The sequence below is a fragment of the Daphnia carinata genome, chromosome 8 (genome assembly GCF_022539665.2).
Source record: "Daphnia carinata strain CSIRO-1 chromosome 8, CSIRO_AGI_Dcar_HiC_V3, whole genome shotgun sequence".
In the NCBI taxonomy this organism is placed as follows: domain Eukaryota; kingdom Metazoa; phylum Arthropoda; class Branchiopoda; order Diplostraca; family Daphniidae; genus Daphnia; species Daphnia carinata.
The window spans coordinates 304121-331004 of NC_081338.1; the positions used below are offsets into that span (position 1 = coordinate 304121).

At 43.3% G+C, this 26884-nt stretch overlaps 1 protein-coding gene across 1 annotated transcript; it reads left to right on the plus strand.

The window, feature by feature from the left end:
• The first annotated feature begins 950 nt into the window (after positions 1–950).
• On the plus strand, positions 951–2403 carry LOC130688101 (eukaryotic translation initiation factor 4E type 2-like). Its single transcript, XM_059496659.1, has 7 exons — positions 951–1112; positions 1177–1252; positions 1414–1451; positions 1515–1719; positions 1778–1930; positions 2007–2143; positions 2234–2403. The coding sequence occupies exons 1-7, from the start codon at positions 1084–1086 to the stop codon at positions 2274–2276; spliced, it is 681 nt and encodes a 226-aa protein (XP_059352642.1). The 5' UTR covers positions 951–1083; the 3' UTR covers positions 2277–2403.
• Positions 2404–26884: the final 24481 nt, after the last annotated feature.

Here is a 26884-nt window from a genome sequence, read left to right on the forward strand (position 1 = left end):
AACAATGAGAAATTTCTTTGTACTTAAAATGGAGCCATAAACCACATAAACGTAATATCAACTGACTGTTTCAGACGAGAAATACACAAATTAATAAAACGCCGCAAGTAGAATTTAACTTTAATTTTTTTTAATCAAAATTTAACACCGCCAGTATTCTTATTTTTTGCTCATTGCAATGGTACAGCAATGCCTTTATTACTCTGATGGCATCCTACTCCGTAACTGTTGGTTAAGACCTTTTCGTTGCTGCTATAATGAAAAATAGTTGGCATTGTTTAAACAAATAATTATAGCCATAACATTTATGGCTATATAAATTTCCAGCTGTTCGTACTTGATAGGTATTCATTCCCATACCATGAACCGAATCGCAGTTGAAAATGGCTAAACTGAACGGATGGTTTGTCGAAAAAAAATCGTCAAACCGTCGGTTCGGTTTAGCCATTTTCAACTGCGGTTTGGTTTTAGGTTTGCAACTGGGCAAAGCCGGTTTGAACCGCCATTAAAATTTTTTTTAAAATTTAGCTGAAATTTCAAATCAACCAATCATCACTAATTGTTGTGAGAGTAATGACGGTCAACAACTTGTTTTAATTCTAATTTCCGATCAGACTTGCGGTGATCGCGATCGAAAATCGGTCGATCCTTCCGCCATCTTGCGACAACATCTGTTTCTGATTGATTGTCCTGTGAAAATCGCAAATACGCCGTGCAAACCGTGTAAAACCGCGGGCACAAATTGCGGATATAAACCGCGGTTCAGTCTGTTTGAAAAAAACGGCAAACCGAACCGCACCGGTTTGTCCTTTAAAAAAAAAACGCGCGGGTTGGCCAAAATCGTGCCCGATCGTCGCGGGGCCGAGCCCTACTAGCATCATGCTGCCAAGAAAATTTGCAGCCAGACGACCGGCCTTTAGTTTACAGGCAACCCTGTTACACATTGTAAGCCATCAAATTTGCGTTAGAAAATTGCCACTTCTCCCTTATCGCCCGTACAGTTGCCGAAGGACAATATTAAAAAATAAAAGCAAGAAATAGCAGCTATCACTGTAACAGATCAGATCACCTAATTGTTTCCAAATGGCCCTGAATAATAATAAATTTGATGCGTAAGTATTCACATATTTTGAAATGAGTAACACATGTTTGCTATGAAAAAGTTTTCTATTATAGTTTGAACAACAGCGAGGATAGTGATGACGATGAAACATCATTCGCGGAAGACAGAAAGAAAAAGGATTTAGCCTTGGTGAGACATTAAGGAAAACTTTAGATTATGTTGGATCTGCAGTTTTACGTGCAACTTTGTTTTTTTATTGTGTATGCATTGTTTATTGCATTGGCTAAACTTGTTATCTTCACAGCAATATCATATTGAATCCATGTTGACTTCTTATTTGTGTTTTTCAGCCACCTATTCAAGTTCCCAGAGAAGAACACCCACTTCAGTACAGAATACCATTTTTTAAATATGTTTATGTATAATTATAATGTTTTTTTTTGCTATCCAGGTATACCTATTGTTTGTGGTTCAGTAGGCGAGCTCCTGGAAAACATGCAGCACCTCAAAGCTTTGATCAAAATCTTAGAATGGTTGGACGCTTTGCTTCTGTTGAACAGTTTTGGTCATACTATTGTCATCTGGTCAGGCCCTGTGAACTTTCAGGCCATAGTGATTTTCACTTGTTTAAAGATGGGATTAAACCTATGTGGGAGGTAGTATTAATGTTACGTGATCATCATTGTCTTTTGATATACTGAATGTTTTCAACAGGATGATGCCAATCGCTGTGGTGGCAAATGGATAGTGCGTCTTCGTAAAGGTTTGGCTTCACGTTGTTGGGAGAACTTAATATTAGCAATGTTAGGTGAACAGTTCATGGTAGGCGACGAAATTTGTGGGGCCGTGATCTCGATTCGATTTGCCGTAGGTGAAACTTGCCATGTGCTTAAATTCACATGGTGATGGTTTTGTTTTGTTTTGTTTCTTTTTTCACTTCTAGGAGGATATAATCTCTGTTTGGAACCGGATTGCCAGCGATCAAGCCACCACCAATCGAATTCGCGACACCTTACGCCGAGTGTTGAACCTTCCACCGAACACTATACTTGAATACAAGAACCACACCGATTCTCTCAAGTATGGAATGGTGGCTTCACCATTCAAATGAGGGTTGATAATCTTTTTTCTTTTCTTCCTCTCTCTACCTCTTCTCCCTTCAAACTCCAGGGACAATTCCAGTTTCAGGAATACCGACGTCTTTGTTCGATAACGACACCATGTTTTACATCTCAAGCGGAATATAAATAAGTTGACCTGACCATGGTGTTCATTACAAATACTTAACGTCTTTAGAATTATTAGTCATTCATTCAGAAACTTCTCTGCATTAGCACTGGTTATTTATGCAAGTGAGTTCGTCTGATATTTCAGACTGAAGTTAAACAAAAGAAAGCAAAGTGTAATGCTGAATTACCGTTATATTAGCACTTTAACTGAAGTGAATTGGAATAGAATTGCCGTTAGAAAGTTGCGAAAAAACATTTCTTTACATTCCTTTCTTGGCATCATCGATTTGAATTTTTTAAATATTTATATTATATAATATACTTATATTTCTAGATTTAATGAATAAAAAGTTTTGACACTTCAACTTGAAATAAGGACCTGAGAAGCATAGCAACTTACAGATGTAGGGATCGGTCAGATTTGGCTCTATTCTGGGTCCCGCCATGAGAAAAGCTGTTTGGGTGAATAATGGGGGACAACTTCGTCCCTCCAGGACAGGGTGGTACAAAAACCTTAGGTTACTCTGAAAGCCCAAACGCCATTTTAAAAGATGATGGCTCTTTTGATTTAAGGTAAAAATTGCGGCATTTGAGTAGAATCAATCCTAATTCGGGCGAAAAACTCGATCGAGTATAGTCTTGCATATATCGATTGGTTCCAATCGGGGTTTTAACCTGATTACGTACTCCAATTGTGTTGGTGGCGCAAATATTTACACTCCAAGCACCGAAGTGCGATCTACGATTGGCAAAGCAGCTCTCGATTTGCTAGGGACCAATTCCTAAACAGGTGTATTAAGGGAAATTAAATCTTTCTACTGAAATATAACTGTCGATTGAATTTTTTATTATGCATCCAAAACTCCTTTACCTTCGGTTAAGTTAGTTAGTAGTCATTTCTTTTTTTCAAATAGGGTGAAAGCGCCAATTCGGACACGGCAGATTTGTGCTAATTCTTGAATAAAAAAATGCAATTTTTTTTTCGTGTTCTTATTGCAGGGGCAAAGAAGGTTTAATAAGAAGTCTAATGGGCGAAATTGAAAGTAAAACGGAAATGCGTAATTTATTTTAAATAAACTTAAAAAACCTTGTAACACTCGTGAAAATGCTAGGTAAAACGTAGAACTTTTTCTTGCAGATGAACTGTCTAGATTGTGTACTAGATTCCAAGCCAACTCTTCGATGGCTATCCATAGAAAAATGCCGAACCTCGGTGTAGGATGCTCCTCGTGTATCGACTGCATATTACAATGCTTCCCGGGAACATAGTGCTGGACATCCGAGGGACGTCCAGACAGGCGTGAAAAGGCATGCCTTCTCAGCTATATAAAAATGCTATAGTTTTCAACTAAAATTATCCAAAAAAAACCTGCAACCTACCAAATGGGAAATAAGATTAGCGCTAAAGAGCACACTCACGAACGCAGACTGGAGACATTCCTGGCCTAATACAATGAAGCGTTTTCGTTGTTTCTTAGATTGTAAATTGCTGTGACTATCACAAAAACACTTTCGGTGAACGTTTGACACTGCTTCCACTGAACTATGTGAAAAGAAAAAATTTGACAAGATTCACAAGAGTGATAGGCCTATTACAAAATAGACGGAAGCAGTAACAATGTTTTTATTTGGTCTTAGTGTTCATTTTTAGTGCATTACAGCTTTTATTCCCTGATCTGATTGGCTTTTGGCATGGAAAGCATTAATCGTAAGGCTTATCTTTTCTATTGTACCCTGTTCCCACCTGAACTAAAACCTATTTATTGCTGGAATTTTATTCAATTACTAGTAACGTTGGGCCCGTCCAGGGCCGGGGGATAGGTGGCGCTAGCGTATTTTAACGCTATTTTTCAGAAAATCGACCCTCGCCTATTCGCCCATCTACTCTTAATTCGTTTTACAAATCAAGAATTCCCCTTTCTTGCCCGTCAACCCACTCACTTTCTGCCCGTCCATCCCCTCAATATCTCGGCCCGCCAAGAAACCAGCTGAAGTTGCCCGTCGACTCCCTCTCTGTCCGTCAAACCACCCTCTGCCCGTCAACCCACTCTCTGCCCGTTAACCCACTCTCTGCCCGTCAACCCATTTTCTAATAGTAAAACCACTCTCTGCCCGTCAGCCCACTATCTGTCCGCGTGCTGTAGGAGCACATCTACCTTTTTTGTCATTTGCCCATCGTTTTATCAGTCTCCACCCGTCAAAACACCCGCTATAGTTGTCCGTCCACCCACTTTTTGCTTTTGTCCGTCAAGAAACCCGCTGTTGTAGCCCGTCGACTCCCTATCTGTCTGCCGGCCCACTCTCTGCCCGTCGGCCCGCAAAACAGCATCGATATTTTGTTTGCACTTCTCCGTCTTTTGTTGCAATTTCTGCTCGTCAAAATCCCCGCTTTATTTGCCCGTCCATCTACTCTTCGCCTCTGCCCGTCTTCCATCCCACAGTTTTTGCCCGTCACGCCACTCTTATTTCCTATTTAATGCACCCGCTATCCCTGCCCTTTGGCTTACCTACTGTAGCGCCCACTCGTTTTAAGCCAAGCCCGTAGACTAAAAAATTGCCCAAAGCCGCATTTCCACCCACAGTTTAGTTTTCCAAATCCCCATTCCACCAATTCACTGTAGCAGAGGCCGGTTAAGGCGCCAGCCAATCACAGCAGCCGGCGGCGGTTTTGACGCCAGCCAATCAGAACAAATGCACAGCGTGACGGACACAGGCTCCTCCTCTTTTCCTTGTTTTTTTATATAGTACAGACTAGTAACGTTGGGCCCGTCCAGGGCCGGGGTATAGGTGGCGATAGCGTATCCTTACGCTGTTTCCGAGAAAATGATTCCACTCCGTTTTTTCGCCGTCTACTTCTAATTTTTTTCGCAATCAAGGGTTCCCCTGTCTTACCCGCCAACCCACTCATTGATTTTGCCCGTCCACCCCCTCACTTTCTCTGCCCGTCAAGATACCAGCTGAAGTTGCCCGTCGACCCCCTCTCTGTCCGTCAAACCACCCTCTGCCCGTCAACCCACTCTCTGCCCGTTAACCCTCTCTCTGCCCGTCAACTCACTATCTGCCCGCCAAAACGCCTGCTTTAGAGGTCCACCTAAATTTTTTTCCATTTGCCCGTCCTTTTGTCCAGTCGCCGCCCGTCAAACGCCCGCTATAATTGGCCCTTCACTCACTTTTTTCCTCTGCCCGCCTTCCCTCGTAAAGTCTCTGCCCGTCAACCCACTTTGCCCACCAAGAAATTCACTGCTGTTGCCCGTCGACCCACTCTCTGCCCGTCGGCCCACTCTCGGCCCGTCGACCCACTCTCGGCCCGTCGGCCCCCTCACTGCCCGTCGGCCCCCTCTCTGCCCGTTGACCCACTCGCTGCCTGTCGACCCACTCGCTGCCCGTCGATCTACTCGCTGTCCGTCGACTCCCTCGCTGCCCGTCGGCGCCCATTCTGCCCGTCGGCCCCCTCACTGCCCGTTTGCCCTCTCTCTTCCAATCGACCCTCTCGCTGCCGTGGGCCCCTTCTCTACTCGTCGACTCACACGCTGCCCGTCACCCCACTCGCTGCCCGTCGACCCCTATTCTGCCCGTCACCTCACTCGCTGCCCGCCAAAACGACTACTATAGTGGCCCATTGACCTTTTCATTTGCTTTTGCCCGTCTTTCCCTCACAGTCTCAGCCCAGAAAACGCCCGCTGTAGTTGCCGTCCATCCACTTTTTCCCTCTGCTCGTCTTTTCTCGAATAGTCTCTGCCCGTCAACCCCCCTTGCCCACCAAAAAACCCGCTGAAGTTGCCCGTCTCCAACCGTACAGTCTCTGCCCGTCCGCTTACCTATTGCAGCGCCCACCCGTTTAAACCAAGCCCGTAGACTAAAAAATTGCATTTATCCGTCCTATTGTACAGTCTCTGCCCGTCAAAATACCCGCTTTAGTTGCCTGTCCACTTATTTCTTGCCTCTGTCCTTCAACCCACTTTGCTTCACAACAAACCCGCCGTTGTTGCCCGTCGACCCCCTCTCTGCACGCGAAAACGCCTGCCGTAGTGGCCAATAAAAATAATAAATAAAACTAATAAAATTAATAAAATTAATTAGAATAATAATAATAAAACGCCCTGCCCGTCAGCTTACGTGTCGTTGACCGCCAAGCCCGTAGACTGGAAAATTACCCGATTCCGCAATTTTACCCGCAGTTTAGTTTTCCACAACCCCATCCCACCAAGCAGACGGCGGATTTGGCGCCAGCCAATCACAACAAATGCACAGCGTGACAGGCTCCACCTCCAATTTCCTTGTTGTTTTATAGAGTATAGACTAGTAATGCTGGGCCCGTCCAGGGCCGGGGTATAGTTGGCGCTAGCGTATCCTTACGCTGTTTCCGAGAAAATGATTCCACTCCATTTTTTCGCCGTCTACTTTTAATTTTTTTTCGCAATGAAGGGTTCCCCTGTCTTACCCGCCAACCCACTCATTGATTTTGCCCGTCCACCCCCTCACTTTCTCTGCCCGTCAAGATACCAGCTGAAGCTGCCCGTCGACTCCCTCTCTGTCCGTCAAACCACTCGCTGCCCGTCGGCCCCTTCTTTGCTCGTTGATCCACTCGCTTCCCGTCAACCCTCTCACTGCCTGTTGGCCCCCAAACTGCCCGTCGACCCACTCGCTGCCCGTCGACCCTCTCACTGCCCGTCGGCCCCCTAACTGCCCGTCGACCCACTCGCTGCCCACTAGCTAAAAATCGGTCGGACGGTGTTAGGCCATTTCGGGCAATTCCCAACCAACCAAAATAAATCTATATTTAGCCAACGTGCCGAGACATGTCTTCGTTATTTATTATATTCTTAACGGAGTTTTAAAACTAGCTTAGTAAATGAAGGCTTTTAAGTAACAAGGTCTAAGGTATAAGATTGTAGTCTATTCGAGAAAGGAAGGCAAGAAAGGGCTTCGCTAGACGATTCGTTACATCGCTCCCCGTCATACCAGATTGCGTCCCGCAATCCAAAAGAAATTCAGGGCTCTCTCGGGCGGTTATTTTGGGGTCGGTAAATTGCTGTAGCAGGAGGGCGAGCGGGTTTACAACCATATTTCCGTATTAAGCCACAAAATCCGAGGGCATAGCAGCCACGAGCGAGTAGGAGGAACCCACACGGCACATCTCCTTCCTGGGAACCTCCTTGAAGGGAAATAATCAGCCCGTGTTCTGACTTTTACCTTTAACAAATTGAAGTTGAAGAATTGAAACACACGGGAGGCACTGGTGATACTCGTTGTTAGCTGTAGGAGATGTATTTCGCGACTGAATGCCCCTTGCCCTCTCTTCCGAGACGGCCAATAGGCCTAGGGCGGGGCTTACATACAAGAAATGTACAATGGTGGCCCTCTATCGAGGACCACCCAATTCAAAAGTGCTAAAACGGCTGGGCAGCCTCGTGCGGCGTCCAGACCGCGTCGTCTGCTGTTGGGAATCTAATATATTCCCAACACACTCCCCACCAGAGCCCGTGCTCCACGGCTCGCTCTCTTCGACCGGGCTGGCGGCTGACACGGATGGAGTTGTGTCTTCTTCCGGCTCCATTTCCGGCGCGGGTAGTACTTCAACGTCGTCGGGCTGGTCCTCGCGTAATTCCAGGGGGTGTAGGGACTGAATCGCTCGGTTAATCAAGTTCCCGTTAGGGGTCTTGACCGTTACCGATCGAATCAGCCCGTCTCGGCTGGAAATGAGCTCCTTCACTACACCGACTGTCCACATAAGTCGCTTCGTGTTGTCATCGTGGATGATGACAACTTCGCCTACTCGGATCTTGCGTCCAGGCCCTCCTTTGCAGTGAAAATTGTCTACTTGGAGCAAGTAGTCATTCACGAATCGCTCGCAAGTGTCCTTGACGTAGTCTCTGCGTAGGCGGTCCATTTCAATGAGTCGCGCGTTGGTTGGGTCGGGAGTCAGTAGGTTAATTGCTGGCTCCGGCGGAGTGCAATTAGATCGTCTGTTGTTCAGAAATTGTTTCGGAGTGATGGGAAGTGGATCATCACTCCCCTCTGCCACGTAGGTGAGTGGCCTTGCGTTCACTACGCTTTCTGTCTCGATCAAACTGACTTCCAACTCGTCGTATTCTAGACACGCACGGCCATTGGAACGCCGTAGTAGGTCTTTCATTGTCCTAACCATGCGTTCCCAGAAGCCTCCCCACCATGGGGCTAGGCTGGCGGAGAAGATCCACTCGGTTTTTCGCATGGCTAGGAGGTCATGGATCGCTGGATCGGATCTCAAGACCTTTAAGTGTTTGGAAACGCACCTAAATGTTTGTGCGTTATCCGAATACATGACAGACACGTTACCTCTCCTAGCTGAAAATCTTCTGAAGGCTAGGAGAAAGTCACGTGCTGACATGGTTTTGGTCAACTCCAGGTGGACGGCCCTAGTCACCGCACAGGTGAATAGGCAGGCATAACTTTTGGGTTGCTTGATTGTACCCTTTTTCTTCTTGCCTGAGTCGTCCGGTTGGAGGTTTTCTTTTTCCTCCGTTTGTTCCATGGCTGGAGGCTCGGCTGGAGTCTCCACACTTGGATCATCCGTTTGTGGGGGATCCACGGAGGTCGTAAGTTCCGCTTGCTTGCGTTTCTTACGTGATATTGGGTGTTTGTAATACAATGGCCCTGCGAAATCCACACCCGTGATTTCGAAGGCTTTCGCTTGTTTCAAGCGATTCAGTGGTAGAGGTGCAGCTACTTCAGTAAATGGTGGTGAAGTTAGCCGTTGGCACTTGACGCAGGCATGCCAAACAGATTTGGTCTGCTGACGCCCTTTGATAATCCAAAAACGTTCCCTTAGATCGGAGAGGGTAGTTTTCACTCCGGCGTGTTTAAGTGAGACGTGCCTGTCTGCGATGAGCAATTTGACAACTGGGTGGTGAGTGGGCAGCAGTATGGCAGGTTCAATGTCCCTGTCTCTTAGTGCCAATTCGACCCTTCCGGTCACTCTGATCAGCTTGTCTCTTTCATCCCACACGGGTCGGAGTTTGGCAATTTTCTCCTTGTGGTGTGGTTGCCTTCCCTCTTGTAGGTCTTGGAACGTCTTTGGAAATGCTTCTTTTTGGAGCTGCCTGTAGATCAGTAGCTCCGCCTTCGTCAGTTCCTCTACTGTCAGATGGTCTACCAGTATTTCCTTTTCGTCTCCTATCTTGATTGGAGTTCTGATTTGCGTTCTGTTGATGGGGCGATTCTTGTGGAGGAACCTAAGCATCCAGGCGGTTCGTCGAAGTAGTCGATTCCATGATGGAATTCGTTCCAGCTGCCATTCCATTGGGGTAGCTGGTTCCACGGTAACCACCGACATGATGACGGTTTTTCCTTTGGCTTCCGCTTCGATCTTTTCGTGGATGCTTGTTTCTCCTGCATCGGGTGTTGAATCCGGCCATTCTCTTTCTTCTTTAAGCCATGGTGGACCATTCCACCATAGCTCGGAGTGTACCAGCGCTGACGCTGGCGCTCCCCGCGAGGCAAGATCCGCAGGATTGTGTATGCCCGGGCAGTGCCGCCACCAACTCACTCCAGACAGCTTTCTGATAGCTTCCACTTGGTTCCTAACAAATGGTTTCCATCTGTTAGGATCTCCTCTGATCCACCCAAGTGCTACCAAAGAGTCTGTCCAAAATATGGTTCGCCATGACTCTGTGTGAAGAAAATTTTTCAGTTTTTCTCCTAGCCTTGCGGCTAGAAGCGAGCCTAATAACTCCAGTCGAGGTAGGGTAACTTTTTTCTTTGGGAGAGGTGCCACTTTCGTTTTACTGGCTAGAAAGTGAATGCTGGTTTCGTTGTTTTTTGTTTGGAGCCTTGCGTAAGCAACGGCTCCATACGCCGCCTCAGAAGCATCCCCGAAGACGTGAATTTCTGCTGATTGTATGACACTTTTCGAGTGGCCTATCCAGCGGGGGATTTTCAATTTGGCGAACTCGTTCAACCCAGTCATAGCAGTTATCCATGTTTGTGCAATTTCCGGCGGCGCTTCGACGTCCCAGTCAATTTCTGCTTCCCAAAGCTTCTGGTAGATGATTTTTAGCAGGAGTGTAGTGGGTGCTAAGAACCCAATGGGATCAAACACTCTTGCCGATATCCGTAGGATATTTCTTTTGGTGACAAGGTCCCCCAATTCTGTTGCGGCTTCAATGATGGGCGCGGGGTCGAATTGGAATGTGTCGGATTCGGTGTCCCACCGAATGCCTAGGACCTTTGGTTGGCCCTCTTCCAGTTTCTGAGTGAAGATTTTGACAATGGGGTTGATAAGCCCCTTCTCACTGAGAAATTTGCGAAGTGTTTTGTCGTTTGTCACTCAGCTTCGCATGTTGAGTTTAGCCTCCTGGAAGATGGCCTTTGTTTCCTGAATCCTGTTTTTGGCTGTGGGAATGCTGTCGGCGCCACCTAGGTAGTCGTCGACGTAAATTTGTTCTTTTAGTTGCTTCACTGTAGTGGAGTACAGTGGCTCCATTCCATCCAAATGCTTGTTGAGGGTAACTCTAAGCAAGAATGGGCTGGAACTGAGTCCAAATGGAACTCGCTTCCATTTGTAAGCAACTAAAGGGGAGCCAGGTGATTCTGGCTCCGTTACCCACAGGAATCGTACTGCTTCTGAGTCTTCAGGATGCAGGGCGATGTTTAAAAAAGCATTTTCAATATCTGCTATCCATGCGATCCGATTTAATCGGAATCGCATTAGAACGGCTAGCAGGTCAGGATTCAGGTTCGGACCGGTTTCTAGGACGTCGTTGAGGCTTGGTCCAAATTTGGACTTAGCCGCTCCATCAAAGACCGGTCGGATTTTCGTGGTTGTTTTATCCTGTCGTATGACAGGATGATGTGGCAGATAAGTGTGGAGTCCATCGTAGTTTAGGTCTGCCTTTTCTACGAAGTTTTGGACTCTGAGTTGCTCGATCTCCTGGTGGTAAGCCGATAGAAGCGCTGGCGTTTTCTTGAGTCTGTTTAAAAGACTCTCCAGTCTTCCTTTAGCCATCAGGAAATTTTTCTCCAACCTCCACTTATCCGTTTTCCATGGGATTGGGGTGCAGTATCGCCCATCTTCTTGACGGGTGATTTTGTCTCCAAAGGAGCCAAGAGGATCGTCTGGCTCCACTGCATCACAATCGTCTAAAATGGCAAAGTGTTCTAGCTTCCAAAACAAGGATAGGTCAAAGTCCGTCTGCCGCTTTAATTCTTCTTTTACAATCTTCTTTTTTTCTTTTTTAATAATGGAGTTCTCTATGGAAATTTCTTCTATAGAGGTCGGGTGGGGAGATGAAGATTCCTTTTTCTCCTTTACATCCGGCGTTTTCTCCTTTTCTTCTGGAAGAGTTGTAAAAGTGTAGTTTGAATTAAGGCAGGCGGCTGCATATGAAGCTACTGATTGGGCTGAGAAACTACTGCATTGCAGCATTTGCTGGATCAATGCTTTGCCTTTTTTCGAATTTTTTTCTTTAGAAGGTCCAACTATCATCCGCCCAAGTTTTGTGTTGTAGGCCCTTAGGCCACACGGGCTTTGGATAGCTGCTTCATTAGGGATGATTTCAAACATCTGGTCGACTCCGATTAAAATCCCGACATCTTTTTCCTGGCTGTTTGTCTCGAACCTGTCGTCAGCCATTCTTTCGTTGTCCAGCCACAATTTTTGTGCGAATGTTGTGTGGGCATATGGACCAGTGTCTCCAATGTAGTCCGTTTCTAGTGCTGTAATTTTGACGAGTGGGGCACCATGCCAAGTGCCCCTAAATGTCAGCTCGACTGAATTGGTCTTCTTCACTGGATTTGGTTTTCGTTGCTTGAAAACTCTGGTACCGATGTTTTCCACTGCTACCACTTTAAGATCCAACAATTTTGATATAGATCTTGTGACCCAAGATCTATGGCTACCGTCGTCTATAAATAAAATGGCTCTTGTTTGTTTGCCATTTGGGCCTACTACATTTACTGTGGCTGTCTTCACCACGAGATTGCCTGGGGTGTTTGCGCTTGCAGCAGACGCCGTAACATTTGTGATGGCGCTGTTGCCATTAACAGTTTGGTGCGCAAAACGTGTTTGCTTTTTGTCGCAGAGAGCCGTGTGATGAATGGCTTGGCAATGTTTGCAAGTGTAGTTTGTGGTGCAGTTCAGAGTTTCGTGGTTTGCACTGAAGCATCTGACGCACCTTTTCAGCTTGGCGATGATGGCCTTTTTTTCTTTTAGGTTCACTGGACAAACCGTGGGGTAGTGAACTTCCCCGCAGAAAATGCATGGTCTTGTGCATTCTCGCATGATAAAATTGTCCTGTCTCCTAAAAGGTGTGTTTGACGGTGGCACAAATTGTCTGGAGTTTTTGCTGGTGTGTGGAGCTGGTTGTGATCTGGCTCCAATCGCCAGCTGTGATGCTGTGGCAGCGTGTATTGGTTTCGCTGGACTTGGCGATGTTGACTGTTGTGGCGTTTTTGTGGTTTCCGATTTCCATCGGCTGTACCTCTCCGCTGCGTCAACTTCATTCCTGATGAAATTCAGTAGGGATGCGATGTCTGTGATGTCGTTTTCTTCAGAGCTCGACCACTCTTTCTGCAATTCTGCAGGAAGCAATTTCATTAGTTTTGTGCCAAGGAGTCCTCCAAATGATTCTTTTCGAACCCCGAGGGTTTCCAAGGCGTTAATATGAGACTGGACTGTGAGCTGCAATTTTCTCAGCGCCGATACGTCTGCCATTGTCTTGACAGGAGCTAGGTTGTCAAACTTGCATAAATGAGTTTGAATAAGAGCCTTTGGTTTAGCGTAGACTCTTTTTAGCTCTGCTATGGCTACGTTGTAGTTTGCTGCGGTGAGTTCCAGATTTTCAACGCACAAGTACGCTTCCCCTTTTAAATATTCTTTTAAGTAGTCGAATTTTTGGACATCCGACATTGTAGACGAGTGAATGGAGGCATTAAAGCTCTCCCAGAATGATGTCCACTCAAGAATATCTCCTTTAAAATGCTTGATTTGTCTTTGGGGAAGACGTGTAGCATGTTGAATTGGAGCTGCTGCTGCTGCTACTTGAACTGGTGCCTGGTTTTGCGCCATGAGTTGTTGAATTTGTAAGGCGTGGGCTTGCTGTTGTTGGAGGATTTGGGTTGCGAAGAGCTGCTGCTGTTGAGTAAGCAGGTCTTGAAGCAATCGGTTTCTGTCCTCCTCGATTTGGCGCTGTTCTTTTCTCTGCAGCTCTTGAAATTCCGAGTCTTGTTGTCTTTTGTACTCGTCTCGTTTGTTTTTAACGAAGGCGAGTATGCTGCTCATTTCTTCTTCTACTTCAGCTACTGTGGAGTAGTCTTGCTCGATTTGCTCCTCGGTAGCGTTCGTATTCTGCAAGGCCCAGCGTACTTGGTCACTTGCTTTAATAAATTTCTGGTAACGTTGCTTCAGGAGTTCTGTATCCGTGGCAATATCGTTATCCAGTTCCGCCGTCATCGTGAGATCCTTGTATCTCTTGATCTTCTCCATTGTCCTCGTGAGGTGGCCTTTCAGGCCCGCTCGTGTTGCTGCAACTGATCGTGACATTTTTTGTTTTGCTGGAATTGGAAAGTTGATTCTTCTTTACAATCCTCAGCGGGGTTCACTCCTGGATTTCCCTTGAAGGAGTGAGGAAAAAAAAAGAAAAAAGGAAAACTTGGAAAAAGTTTTACTTTTAGTGCTTCCACTAAATTGTGCGTGAAATGGAAAGGGAGCAGCGCTGACGCAGTGCTCCAATCAGTGGGCGTATTTTTTGAACTCCACTGGTTGAGGTTTCTCCTCCTTGCTATGTAACACAATCTTTTGAAAAAGTGGAAGCTTAAATTTGTTGCTCTTAGTTAGCTTTCGGTAACTTCGAGCGAATAAACCGACCTTGTTGTCAGTAAAAAAATAAAAAATGTCAAGATTTGATAAGTTGCTAGCACGATGCTCAATGGGTAGGAGTGGGAAAGGACTATTTTCCGATGAGTTGGAAAATAAGGTTGCTTATTTGGCCGTTAGGCTACATAAGCTTTCAGTTTAGAAGAAATGAGAAGAAATAGAAAAAGTTTTACCATCCTTTGGTTTTTGACCGCTAGATGGTGTTTGTGTTCAGTTTCTGAACAAAAATCGAAAAAAAATGAAAATAATAGAGAAGTCTGTTTTTCTGACCGCTAGACGGAGCGGGCCTCCAGTTTTTGAGAAAAAAGGAAAAAGAATTTTGAATTTTTGAATTTCTGGGGAGAAATTTCTTAATTTGACCGCTAGATGGCTCGAGCGTTCAGTTTTAAGAAAAAGGAAAAGAACTTTGAAATTTTTTGAATTTTTTGGATTTTTAGTTTGCTTACGACCGCCAGATGGCGTAAGCTTGCAGTTCTGAAAAGAAATAAGTTTTTTTTTTTTTTTTTTTTTTTGAAAAGTTAGAGAGTTAAGGTTTGTAATTTTGAGCGCTAGATGGCGCTAGTTTTCTAAAGGAAGAAAAAAAAAGGGAATAATTAGTGGGAGTTTAGGTTTTTAGCCCAAATCCAAAAAAAATGTAAGAAAGTTTTTTTTTTTGTTTTTTTTTGTGGAGTACGGTTGAGCCGTTTTCTCCTAGCTGAAGTAAGTGAAAAGGGAAGGTTAGTGATCAATTATTTTATTGCAACATGGGGAATTACAATTTGGTGTAGAGATCAATTAGGTCCGTTGGATCGGCTTCAATCTGCAGGATGTCTTCTTCTGTTTCAGCTGTGCGCTCCACTAATCTTATTGGTTCCAACACTGGGGTTGGATCTTGAATTGGAGTTTCCAATGGATTCTCCTTTTGGGGTTCGATTGGTCGATCACCTCCGCTGGCTCCTGCTCCGACTTGGGGCTCCTCACTCTGGTTAATAAGAGTGGGGAGTCGCCACCCACGTAAGCGAAAAAGAATTGCTCTTGCTGCAATTGTTTGGGAACTGGTCAACCCACTTGGAGTTGGTTCAGCTGCGGCTCCCTCCTCCTTCTCCTCCCCCTGGTTTATTGGGCGGTACCTGATGTCCCCGCAAAATTTCGGCTCGAGAGCTTCCTTGATGGTTGCCAAGGGCATGTGATGAATGGCAATTGGAAGTATGGAGGCAGCTCCTCTGATTTCGGGTTCGGCTGCTGCAAGGCGGTTGAAGATGCTAATTTGCCGCCGTCCTTCCGGGGTGTTTCTAAATCGCCTCGGCTGTTGTGGACCTGTCCACGGCCTCTCCAGACCCTCGGCCCTCCTCTTCGCCCTCTTGATTTTCTCGGCGTCGCGAATTTTTGAGGTGGTGTTGGAGACCTTACAGGTGCTCCGCTAAAGCGGAGAAGAAAAGAGTAGTAGTGGAGGATATAAATATCCTCCAAAGGGAGGGTATTCCAAAAAAGGTAAAAAAGGAAAAATTTGGACCCCTAAATGTGAAGCAACAAGGATGGCCGCTACACGCAGCAAGGCGAAATAGTGTATTTGAAAATTGAAAAAGGAAAAAAATTTTGGAGGCGGAGTCCCCAATGGCCGCCGACCACGCGACCGAAATTGCAAAAAGCAAAAAAAAATTTTTTCCCCACCCTACTTAGCCCTAACTTTACTTGAAGTAAATGGGAAGGGAGATGAAAAGGAAGGCAAAGCAAAACGTTTCTCAAAGGGAGAACGAGAAGAGAGAAAAAAAAAATTTACCAAAAAATTCAAAATCAGAAAAAAAAGGGACGACCAAATTAATGGCCGCCAACCACGTGTTTGCCCTAACAGTTGAAAGGCAAAAGGGAAAAAAAAGGGTGCCTACACACTCAACACGTGGTGAAAAAAGAAAAAAGTTTCACACGTGGCTCAACGAGTGGTAAAAGGCAAAAAAAAGGAAAAAAATTTCACGAGTCTTAACTAATCGCGTGGTGAAACAGCAAAAAAAGGTTTCACACGCTTAGGGTAACACGTGTTCAAAAAAAGGGAAAATTCCCACGCGGTGTCTAGGTACTAAAAGAGGTGAGCCCAGAAAAACTCCCCCACAGAACACAACAAGTAAATACTTAAAGTAAGAAATTTTAACTTAAATTAAGAATACTTAAACGGTTACGAAGGACCATGAAGGGAAATAATCAGCCCGTGTTCTGACTTTTACCTTTAACAAATTGAAGTTGAAGAATTGAAACACACGGGAGGCACTGGTGATACTCGTTGTTAGCTGTAGGAGATGTATTTCGCGACTGAATGCCCCTTGCCCTCTCTTCCGAGACGGCCAATAGGCCTAGGGCGGGGCTTACATACAAGAAATGTACAATGGTGGCCCTCTATCGAGGACCACCCAATTCAAAAGTGCTAAAACGGCTGGGCAGCCTCGTGCGGCGTCCAGACCGCGTCGTCTGCTGTTGGGAATCTAATATATTCCCAACACTCCTAAAAGGCTCTTAGCCTCCCCATGCGCATCAATCATACCGTTGAGAAGTACAGAGGAGGGCCACAAGAGGCTGGAAAATTGTGGAGAAACATGCCAATATTTTCAATTCAAGAAATTGTTTAGGAGAACCCTCCATGAAAGTGAAGGCTCGTGAGTTTTAAAGTAACACAAAAACATTTGGCTCAAGTAGAATTGTTAGATAAAGTAAATTTTGGGGTTTACCATTTCAAATTAGAATTAAAAATTTGAAATTTAGAATTAGGTAACGATAGTAGTATGAAATAGTAAAAAATTTATGCAATTGGAAAAGTTTTTTATGACCACTATAAAGTGCAATATAAGTAATAAATATTTCTGATTTTACTCTAATAGTATTTTGTTAAATTAACTCTATCAAATATAATATAGTTCATGTTGTGCTGTAATTTTAATTAAAATAGCATAAGAAAAAAAAGTTTTGTGAACCATTTAAGTAATGAATAAACACCATCGGTAATTTAAAAAGGAAAATGAATATAAGCCGACGCTTTTACGCATTATGTTGCTTACTGGATTGGAGGCTAATTGTTCCAATTGAAACAATTTTAGAAAATAGGACTAACTCTAAATAGAAATAGGACTAATGCCTTGGAAAAATAGAACTGACCTAAAATATTTAAAAAGTCATTCCTATTTCACTGCAAATCCCAAAAAAGATAAAGTTTTTGAAATTGATATACAATTTCCAATATTCTGTTGTCGTTTAATATTCATTTTATGTGTTAATTACATTCAATTCCTATAAAACTTATATAAAGCCGCTGGGTATATCGAAGACATATGTTACACAATTTTTTCATCATGGGAGGTTCTAGGTACTAGCTGAGGAGGATGTAAGAGGGACTGAAGAGCCTGTCAGGCAGCTACCAGGCGGCGAAATAGAAGGTTCTAAGAGGAATTTAGGATGGTAATGGGGTAGACTGAGGAGGAAAGTAGGCAGTTCTGCAGAGGTACTGAGGAGCCCGTCTTGCCGTGTGGGAAGGCAGCGATAAGTAGAATGATAAACGAGTAGACTTTAAAGTTCTCGAACCAATTAGTGAAAGTACCGAGACCTGCTTTTTCGGCTGCTGAGATGACGATTGCCGATGTTCCTGTGTTTTGATTGGGTCTAGTCGCGGAATGTTCGTTCATGGCTGCTGTAATATATCATCTTTTTGCTCATAAGATAAGATGAGGAAACAAGGTGATTACACTTACCCTATTATTTCCATTATTTGATCAGCTTTAATATTTTTATAATACTATGAAGTAGATTACAAAATTTTCAATGAAGATTTTCCCTGCCTAGTTTCTATTCTGGTCACCGTCTCCAAACGACCAAATTTTTCTGTTTCTCTACATACCATATTACCCCGTTTCCATAAATAAGTCTAAAACTCTAAGTGGAACTGGGAAAACTGATAGAAAGGGTTGTTTTGTTTTGTATATTATGTGAATTAAACCTAGTAATAACCTAAACGAGACAGAAGAGGCAAAGAAGGTGGAGGAGGTGGTGGGGACTCCTGTTGTCGAATGTTTGTTTCCCTTTCGTGGCATTGCTAAGACTTCTTTTATTCCTTTCTGAATCTGTTGTCGAAATGTCTTCCATCTCTAAAGCCGATTTACATTACGCTTTTCTTCTTGGCATTATCTGAACAACGAATTATATTGAAAAAAAAATAATGAATGACCAACCATGAAATGAGTACTGTTACAACCCATGGGTCGTCGTTGCTTTCCAAAATAAGAAAATTCTCGGAATGAATCCTATACCCTATTATTGCCGAATCCAAATCATTGTGCGTAGCACATTCCATAAGGTAGAGCGTAAAACTGACAACATACTGTGTTAATTTTCGAATTTGAATGCAAGGCTTTAGGTGAATTTCATAAAATATCATATCATTTGGCATAAGAACATCGATAACTTTTTGTGATATATCAGTATCGTAATATTCAAGGCATACACCGATAATCAACATCACTACAGAAAAAGTATAATTGTTTCTCGCGCCATCGCATGCTCATATCATAAATAAAGACCACTGGTTCGTGGTGTGCTATGCTTTTAACCCTATCCCCCCGACACAGAAAAAGCAAAATCCTTACTCTGATTGTTGTGCCTCTTCGCCGAAGAAGGAAAAAACTACATGGTAAGGACGAAAATTGAATGAGTTCCGCGTGGCGTTTGGTGGGTGCTGGCAGTGATCGCCCGAATCAATTTTGATTCCAATCAATTTTGTTCGATTCTTACGATTTTTTATTTTCCCCAGAATTTGGTTTGATGTTTTAATTCTGATTGTATGCTTCTTTACGATCCGAGGTATGTCGTGGAATCTGCACTTTCGATGGTTTGGTGTATCGGCAACCTTAATGTCGACGTCGGAACAGGACTATTCCTTTCAGGACTCCAGTGATGACAGGCGGATTATTTGCAATTGGCAGAGATTATTTTTGAAAAGATTGGATCATATGACGACCAGATGGATATTTGGGGTGGCGAAAACATTGAAATGTCTTTACGAATTTGGCAGTGTGGTGGTCAAGCAGAAACATCGCCATGTCGCTCACGTATTCCAGAAATCGAGTCCTTACATCTTTTCCAGGTGGAGTGAATCAAATCCTCTATTCAAATCTTGCTCGAGCTGCGCTAGTATGGATGGACGAATGGAAAGAATTCTTTTTCAAAATGAACCCTGCAGCCAACCGCCTTCGTGATGCCCAGTCCATCCGGTCACGCCTTCCATTGCGTGATACAGTACCTACACAAAGTTTCCGGACAGCCGAGAGCGGCTTACGGAAAAACCGCTTTTTGTAGAATTCGCAGAAAATACAATAATTGTCTCATGTGGATGATTCTTCGAATGAATTTCTTCGCAAATAAAAGTTTTATACAGGTTTTTTTTACGAATTTTTAATTTTTTAACGGCAAATTTTTATTCTTAAAAAATTTGCGCTATCTTCCCAATCCGCATAGTAGCGATTTTCCTATTTATCTACTTTTTAAATCGGAGCAGAAAATATTCAAGGTCTCTACGGCGGCAGCAGTAGCCACTATAGGCTCTAAAAGATATTTTCCCCTCCGACTTATTATGTAGATAAGTAGGAAAATATTAGATTATAGTTTAAACGATGCTCTTTTTTTTAAGCCCAAAAAACGCCCTCGTAGCCCTATTATCGCCGTGTACATGAGATCCAAAGTAGCCCCATTTACTACAGGCCCTCTTGACTGTCCGGAAAGTTAATCGCCCGATTTAAAAGGGCCCTACCCGTGAATTAAAGATTCGTAAAAAAAACCCTTATAAAACTTTTCTTTGCGAACAAATTCATTTGAAGAATCATCTACATCAGACTATTGTATTTTCTGCGAATTCTACGAAAAGCGGTTTTTCCATAAGCCGCCCTCGGCTGTCCGGAAACTTTGTGTAGGTACTGTAGGTTTAAATGCAATGATTTTAATTGGTAATTGAAGAACATTTGGTTTGAGAACTTTTCCCCTGCACCAGACAGATTTTTCGGAAAGGTCATTCATAAAGCAACTGGCAAATGTTTAGAGCGATCACTTGTCGGTAGAGGTGTATTCCAACCTGCTGGACGGCTTAAGCTCGTTCCATGCGTTACGCATTGGTTTGATGCACATTTGTGGGTTGCCATATGGAATAATACCAAGAAACATAGTCGCACGCATGTCGGTTATATTATGTCCAACGAATCGCTTTGTGTCGATGACTGAGACGGTGAAGCTCGTGCCATGGCGCGTTCTGGATTTAGCAAGCAATTATGGTACCATAATTTGAGAACCAAAGCCATTGTTAATAGCGATTCCGGCCGAATGTTTGTCCAGCTCGCGCCCGCCAGAAACTCCAGAAGATGTTTCCGTTCATAATTGCGATGGTTCGTAATAACAGTAGTGGATTCTACAATCGGAATATAGGAGTTGATGTGCTAAGACCCGCGCATGCTCAACAAATTCGCGTGCTCCTCCCAATGCCGCCTCACGTCCTGCCTTATGTCGCCTACATTAACAAATGTGAATTTGGTGTTAATTTTCCTTCGGTAAGGATAGAAGGTGATATCTAAACCCGTTCCATTCTTAAAACTGAGCCTCAGCTATTGCTTGAAGTCGAAGAGCGAGGGGAAAAAACTGAGCATTCTATGAACTCGATGGCGTTCTTCTCTACTTGGCTCTGCGAACGTGCCTCGTTCTTGCATGTGCTATTTCCTAGGTGACAAGTATTCTCAAAACCCAAAGTTGAGCAGTCATCAACAAAATCGGATATCGCAACGAAACTAAAGACTACGGAATACGGGTCGAAGGAGAAAGAACTAGACTTATCAACGACCTTAAATCTACGTCTCGTAAGATTTCTTTTCCATAGTGGACCAGTAGCCCGAACCAACAAGAAGCAGTCTTCTACTGCCCTCTCGACAACTGAAGCAAACTACATATCTACTTGTGAAGTTGCATAGGCTGTTGCCTGGCTGAGTTATCTACTTAAAGACTTCATCGGAACTCAAAGTCAACTTGTTGATATATTTACTCAACACAAGCTGAACTTAGCACAAATTTTTGATGAGGTGAGAAGGAGGATCAGTGTAGGCAAGCTATCTGATTAAGTCAACAAGGGTTTGAGGGAGAGTTTAGCCTCGGTATTTGTGTTTTTCCCTTTTTCCCTTTCGTCTGCTACTGTAAATTGTCAAGAGCTTCTGTCGCACACTTCTACTTATATATAATTGTTGCTGCAAGTGGTAAAGTTCTGTAGCGTATGTAATAGTTGTACAAGTTGTAATAGTTAGAACTGTGAGTTATTATTTGTAGTATTACTTGTAGGGTAGTTTCGGCAACACAATTGTTGTCGTTCTGAGACAGAAAAGCTTATCCAGGGTTTCTCCCATAAGTCGGCTATCCTTTTTCCTACCCAAAATTCCCAAACGAACCAAAAGGCATAAGTAGTCTCGTTCGTCCTTTCAAGGTAACAAATAACAGTATGGAGACGGTAACCTGAACAGGAATATTCTAGGAACTTTCTTCATTGAATACTTTCCAGTTTGTCTTTGTAACCCCCTTAATAGAATCATAAAATATTGTTAAAGCTGATCAAATAATACAAACAGTACGGTATCTTACATGGAAATAATATCTTGTTTCATTACCTTATCTTCTTACAGAACTAAAGATGATTAAAAACGGGTGCTTCTTATCAGAGGGACAGTTAAGAGAGTCTAAATACATAAATAAAAAGTCTGTAACAAATGGGTAGGTGTGTCGGGCTAAATTGAACGTAGGGGTAGGTAAATCGGATTTTTAAAAACGAAGGGGAAGGTTTGTCGGGCTCAACAAAACGAAGGGGTAGGTGTGTCGAACAGCTTTCAACAAAGGGTTAGGTATGTCGGTCTGTATTAATCGATGGGGTAGGTGTGTCGTCCGGCTTCCAAAGAAGAGGTAGGTATGTCGGACAGCTTTAATTGAAGGGGTTGGTGTGTTGTTCAATTTCCATCGAAGTGGTAGGTATGTCGGCCTGTGTTAATCGAAGGGGTAGCTGTGTCGATCAGTTTTAAACGAACGGGTAAGTATGTCTGTCTTAATAAAACAAAAAGGTACATATGATGGCTGTAATTGTAGTATATTTATAATGGGGTAGATGTGACGGGAGCGTCTTTTAATTTTTTAGTGGGTACATATGTCGGGGTAGCTTTGACGGAGGATGTTTTCCCTTTTTCTGCAGGGGTACGTATGTCGGGGTAGATTTGTCGTTTTTTGGGGTAATTCTGTCGAAACCTCTAGGTACTTCTGACGGAGGGTAGCACTGTCCTCATGCCTCTGCTATGTCCACTGTACGATTTGATTATACTTTAACGACACGATAAGGGCCTCGAAAATTCGATTTAAATTTCCGGTTGTCTCCTTTCTGCACGACCCGGACGTCTAGTAAGACTCTATCCCTCGGTTTATAATTAAATATCTTGGCCCTTTTGTTATATTGTTCTTTTTGTCGTTCTCTGGCTTTTTCATTTTCTTCCCGTGCCCGCTGGAAACTACATTTTAGTCTTTCTAACAGCGTGTCGACGTAGCCACCAGATAAGGGTCTGGCTTCGGGAACTGCTCCCAGAATTTTGTTGATGAGTATGTTGCAATCCCGACCGTGCATCATGTAGAAAGGTGACTCGTTGGTGGAGGAGTGAACGAATGCCCGGTACGCGAAACAGATTTCTCCCAATATGTCTTCCCAATTATGATGTTGCCCGTCTACGAGTTCTTTTCTTAGCCTAGTTGTGAGGGTCCGGTTTCCCCATTGCTTGCCGGGTTATATGCTGTAGTGAATCTTTGTTCGAAGTTGAGTTTTTTTGCAAAAGTATTTAAATAGACCGGAGGTAAAATTCGGTCCTCTATCTGAGACGATAGCTAGTGGGGACCCATGGATCAATACAACATTATTATACACGCATTCGGCAGTGGTACGGGCAGTTTGGTCGGGAATGGCGACAGCAATTACATAATTTGTGAAGTAATCGGCGATTACACAAATACAGTTATTTCCGTTAGGGGATATTGGTTGGGGCCGGGGCATAAAAAATCTATCCCTATAATCTGAAATGGGAATTTAGCTACTTCATGTGGAAACAGGAAAGCTCTGAGGCTGGAGTTCGTATTTGCGATGCAAATTTCACAAGCAGAGCAGTATTCTTTTATATCTTTTCTCATCGTGGGCCAATAGCAATTATTTTTAACTTTTAGGTAGGTTCTAAGGAAGGCAAGGTGACTTGACATAGGTTCATCATGCATTTGTTTTAACACTACCAGCCGTAAGGTAAGGGGCAGAATAACTTGGGGATTTAAAATATTTCTCTTGCTTTTTGCCGTCGGTGTTTCTATTCTGTAAAGCACACCACTTGTAACTTGATAAAAGCCAATTTCTTTTGCCCAAATTGGCATATTTTTCTCGTTCTCTTCTGAAAGAACTCCGTCGTCTAGATATTTCTTTATTGCTTGACATAATGGATCCTCTGTTTGGCTAGCTACGATATCTATTTCTACGTTATCCTCGTGGATGTAGGCGACGCAAAGGCGTGACAGACAATGGGCGTTTTGGTGCACACGGCCTGGCCGGTATTTAATTTTGTAATTGGTACCGGCTAATAAGATCCCAAAGAAGCCCAACTGCCTAATCTGCCGTTGTTGTCTTTCTGTTCCTCCAACCACTGAAGGGGGCGGTGATCGCTAATCACCGTATGGTTTATCTAGTAATGGTTTATCTAAATGGCTTCTAATGGGTTATCTAGTAAGTAGTGTCGGAAATGCTTAATAGAGAATACAACGTCTAATGCCTCTTTTCAACTGTGGCGTATTTTTGTTCAGCCGGTTTTAATTACCGGCTGGCGTATGCTATGGGTTTTTCTACACCATTGTGTATCTGTGAAAGGACAGAACCTTCGATGAACAATAAAAATTCGAAATCAAAATTAGGGCAGGCTAATAGCGGGGGAGTGATTAAACATGTGCGGAGTTTTTCAAAAGCTGTTTGGTCGTTATTAGTCCAAACGAAGGGCTTGTTTAATGCATCTTTATGGGCTTTTGTGGTCAGTGGTTGGGCAATAAAAGTAGTAGAAATAATATGCCCAAGGTAATTTACTGATTGCTTCATAAATTGACATTTCTTTAGTTTTAATTTGAGTCCCGCGTTTTTAATTAAAGAAAAGACTTCTCGAATGTCGCAATGAACAAGTATATGGTTCATTAATCGCTGGAAGATAGCCGGCGCATTACCCAATCCAGAAGGCATTATAATGAATTTGTAGAGATTATTTTCTATGATAAAGGCAGTTTTTCTTTAGATGATTCTTCTAGCTCGATCTGCCAATAGTCTGAAGCCAAATCCGAAGTTGTAGACAATTTCTTTCCGTATAGTCGGTGTAGAGTGCTATCAATTCACGGAAGTGGATAAGCGTCTTTTTTTGTTAAATTATTTAGTTTCCTATAGTCGATGCAAAAACGCATTCCTCCTGTTTTCTTAAATACCAAAATTACTGGTGCTGCCAATGGGGACGTTGAATGCCTTATTACCTTTGCTTGCAACATTTCTTTTATCTGTTTCTCTAATTCCTCTTTTTGGCCTTGGCCTGTACGGTAAGGTCGAAGTCGAATAGGTCCTTTTCACTCAGTGTAGATGAAGTGTGTGATTAAACCTGTACTTCCTAACCCAGAATCTTTTGTCGCGAATAAGTCGGTAAATTCGTTGAGAAGTGCCACCAAAGGTTTTTTATATTGGTGTTCTACATCTGGTTCGGGTACGCACTGTTTGTCCGGAGAATTCGCCTGAGAAGCAGACTCTTGACCTGATGATACTTTGCTTATCAGTTGATAAGAGAGTTCTACCTCTCCTAGGGAACTATCTCTCGGCAGAGTATGCCCAGACAACACGCCTGGTTTTTTTTCGGGATAAAAGCCGTCTTTTCGAAACCGAATTGTAGGACCGGAAAAAGACAGCTTTTATCAGGCCCAGACTGGTTCTTTTTTGCCAAAACGTGCGGTCCGAACCGCAATAAAAGATACGTTTTTTATCGGGCCTAAACTAGGCATATTCCACGACCTTACGCGGTTCGAAACGCTGTGAAAAAGACGGCTTTTACTGGGCCGAAATCAGGCTTTTTAACCAAAGTACACATGGTCTGAAACCCAGACAACACGCCTGTTTTTTTCCGGGATAAAAGCCGTCCTAAAAACCTTATATAGGACCGGAAAAAGAAAGCTTTTATCGGTCCCAAACTAGGCACATTTCACGACTTTATACGGTTTTAAACCCTGTGAAAAAGACGGATTTATGCCTTATCAAAAAGTTTACGAGAATCAAGCTATTGAAATAAGTGTAAGCTAAAATAAAGGGAGTCAGGAAAACATATACATTAATTTAGCATAAGAAATGCTCCAAACAAGCATTAGTTATGATAGGACTTAAATATCAAATAATTCATTTCCTTAAAAAATTTTAAAATCATACCTCAGTTTGGAAAAATTTTGCATAATTGGGTTAATTACATTTGATGGGAACTAGGGTTTACTTTAATTTCGACTACATCTTTATGTTTTTAAAATCCTGTTTGGGATCTGTTGTCGAAAAAAACTTAAGTATTTTCCTACATTTCTGTTAAATTGCTCGGGAATACTAGCATTATCATGTGTAGAATGGTCTAGTGGAAAGAGCATCTGAAAGTAGTGCGGGAGACCCGAATTCGATTCCAGCCACGGTAATCTTTTTTCACTTTGCCTTTAATGTACGGGCGGGCAAAAAACTTTTATTAGCCCAACAAAAGACGTCTTTGGGCCTGACCAAAAGACGTCTTTAAGACCACGTCACGGTACAAGAACCCTACAAAAGACCGTTTATAACCCAGGTTTGGCGGTCATAAATACCAGAATTAGTCGATTTTTGGCCCATTCTGGGACGTTTTTAATACGGTATGCACCGTCCCGTTGACTAGGAAAAAAGACGTCTTAAAGACGGAAAGGTGCTGTCTGGGTGTGCCCTATTAGATTTATTTTTCACGACGATCTGATATTTCCCTTTATCTTTTCTAGCATTTATAAAATTGCCTATAAATATTCGCTCAGGTAAATCCATACTCTGGGAAAACAAAAACAGAGAATGTCCATGTAATCACCATTTTCCTTAAATGTGGCCTCTACAACTTGAGAATATCTGGGGGCAATTAAAACACTCTTTAGCAACCAAGGTCATTGCTATTTTAACTGTCGGCTCTTTGCTTTTCGGCAATAAACCTTCCTGCTTGATTTTTTTATTACTTCCTGGTTCGTCACGTGCAAGAAATATAGTTTTAGAGCGGCCATCAAAAATAAACTCGTGTTTGTCTGCGGAGTCCAAACCCAATATACGTGCTTCAGATATACCATTCGTGACGATAAATTCTTGGTGTAGTATATTGGCGCCGTAAACCATAGGTAGGGAAACTATCCCTAACGTGAACAATTTCTTATTGTGCACATCGTATAATTCTACGTCGGACTCAGTGATTTACTGAATGCTGTAATTTTTGCGACTGATGTAACATTTCGGGGCTTACTGACCTATTTTCCGACGACCCTACTCTATGACCAGCCCTTATTCGTTCCCCTGATTCATAGAGTCATTAGTTTCGTCGGGCCTTATTAAGTTTCTCTTATTGGAACAAAACTTTGCTATATTCCCCCACTGTGGCAAATGTAACAGGTAGGTGGCGTGCCTGGTGTTGA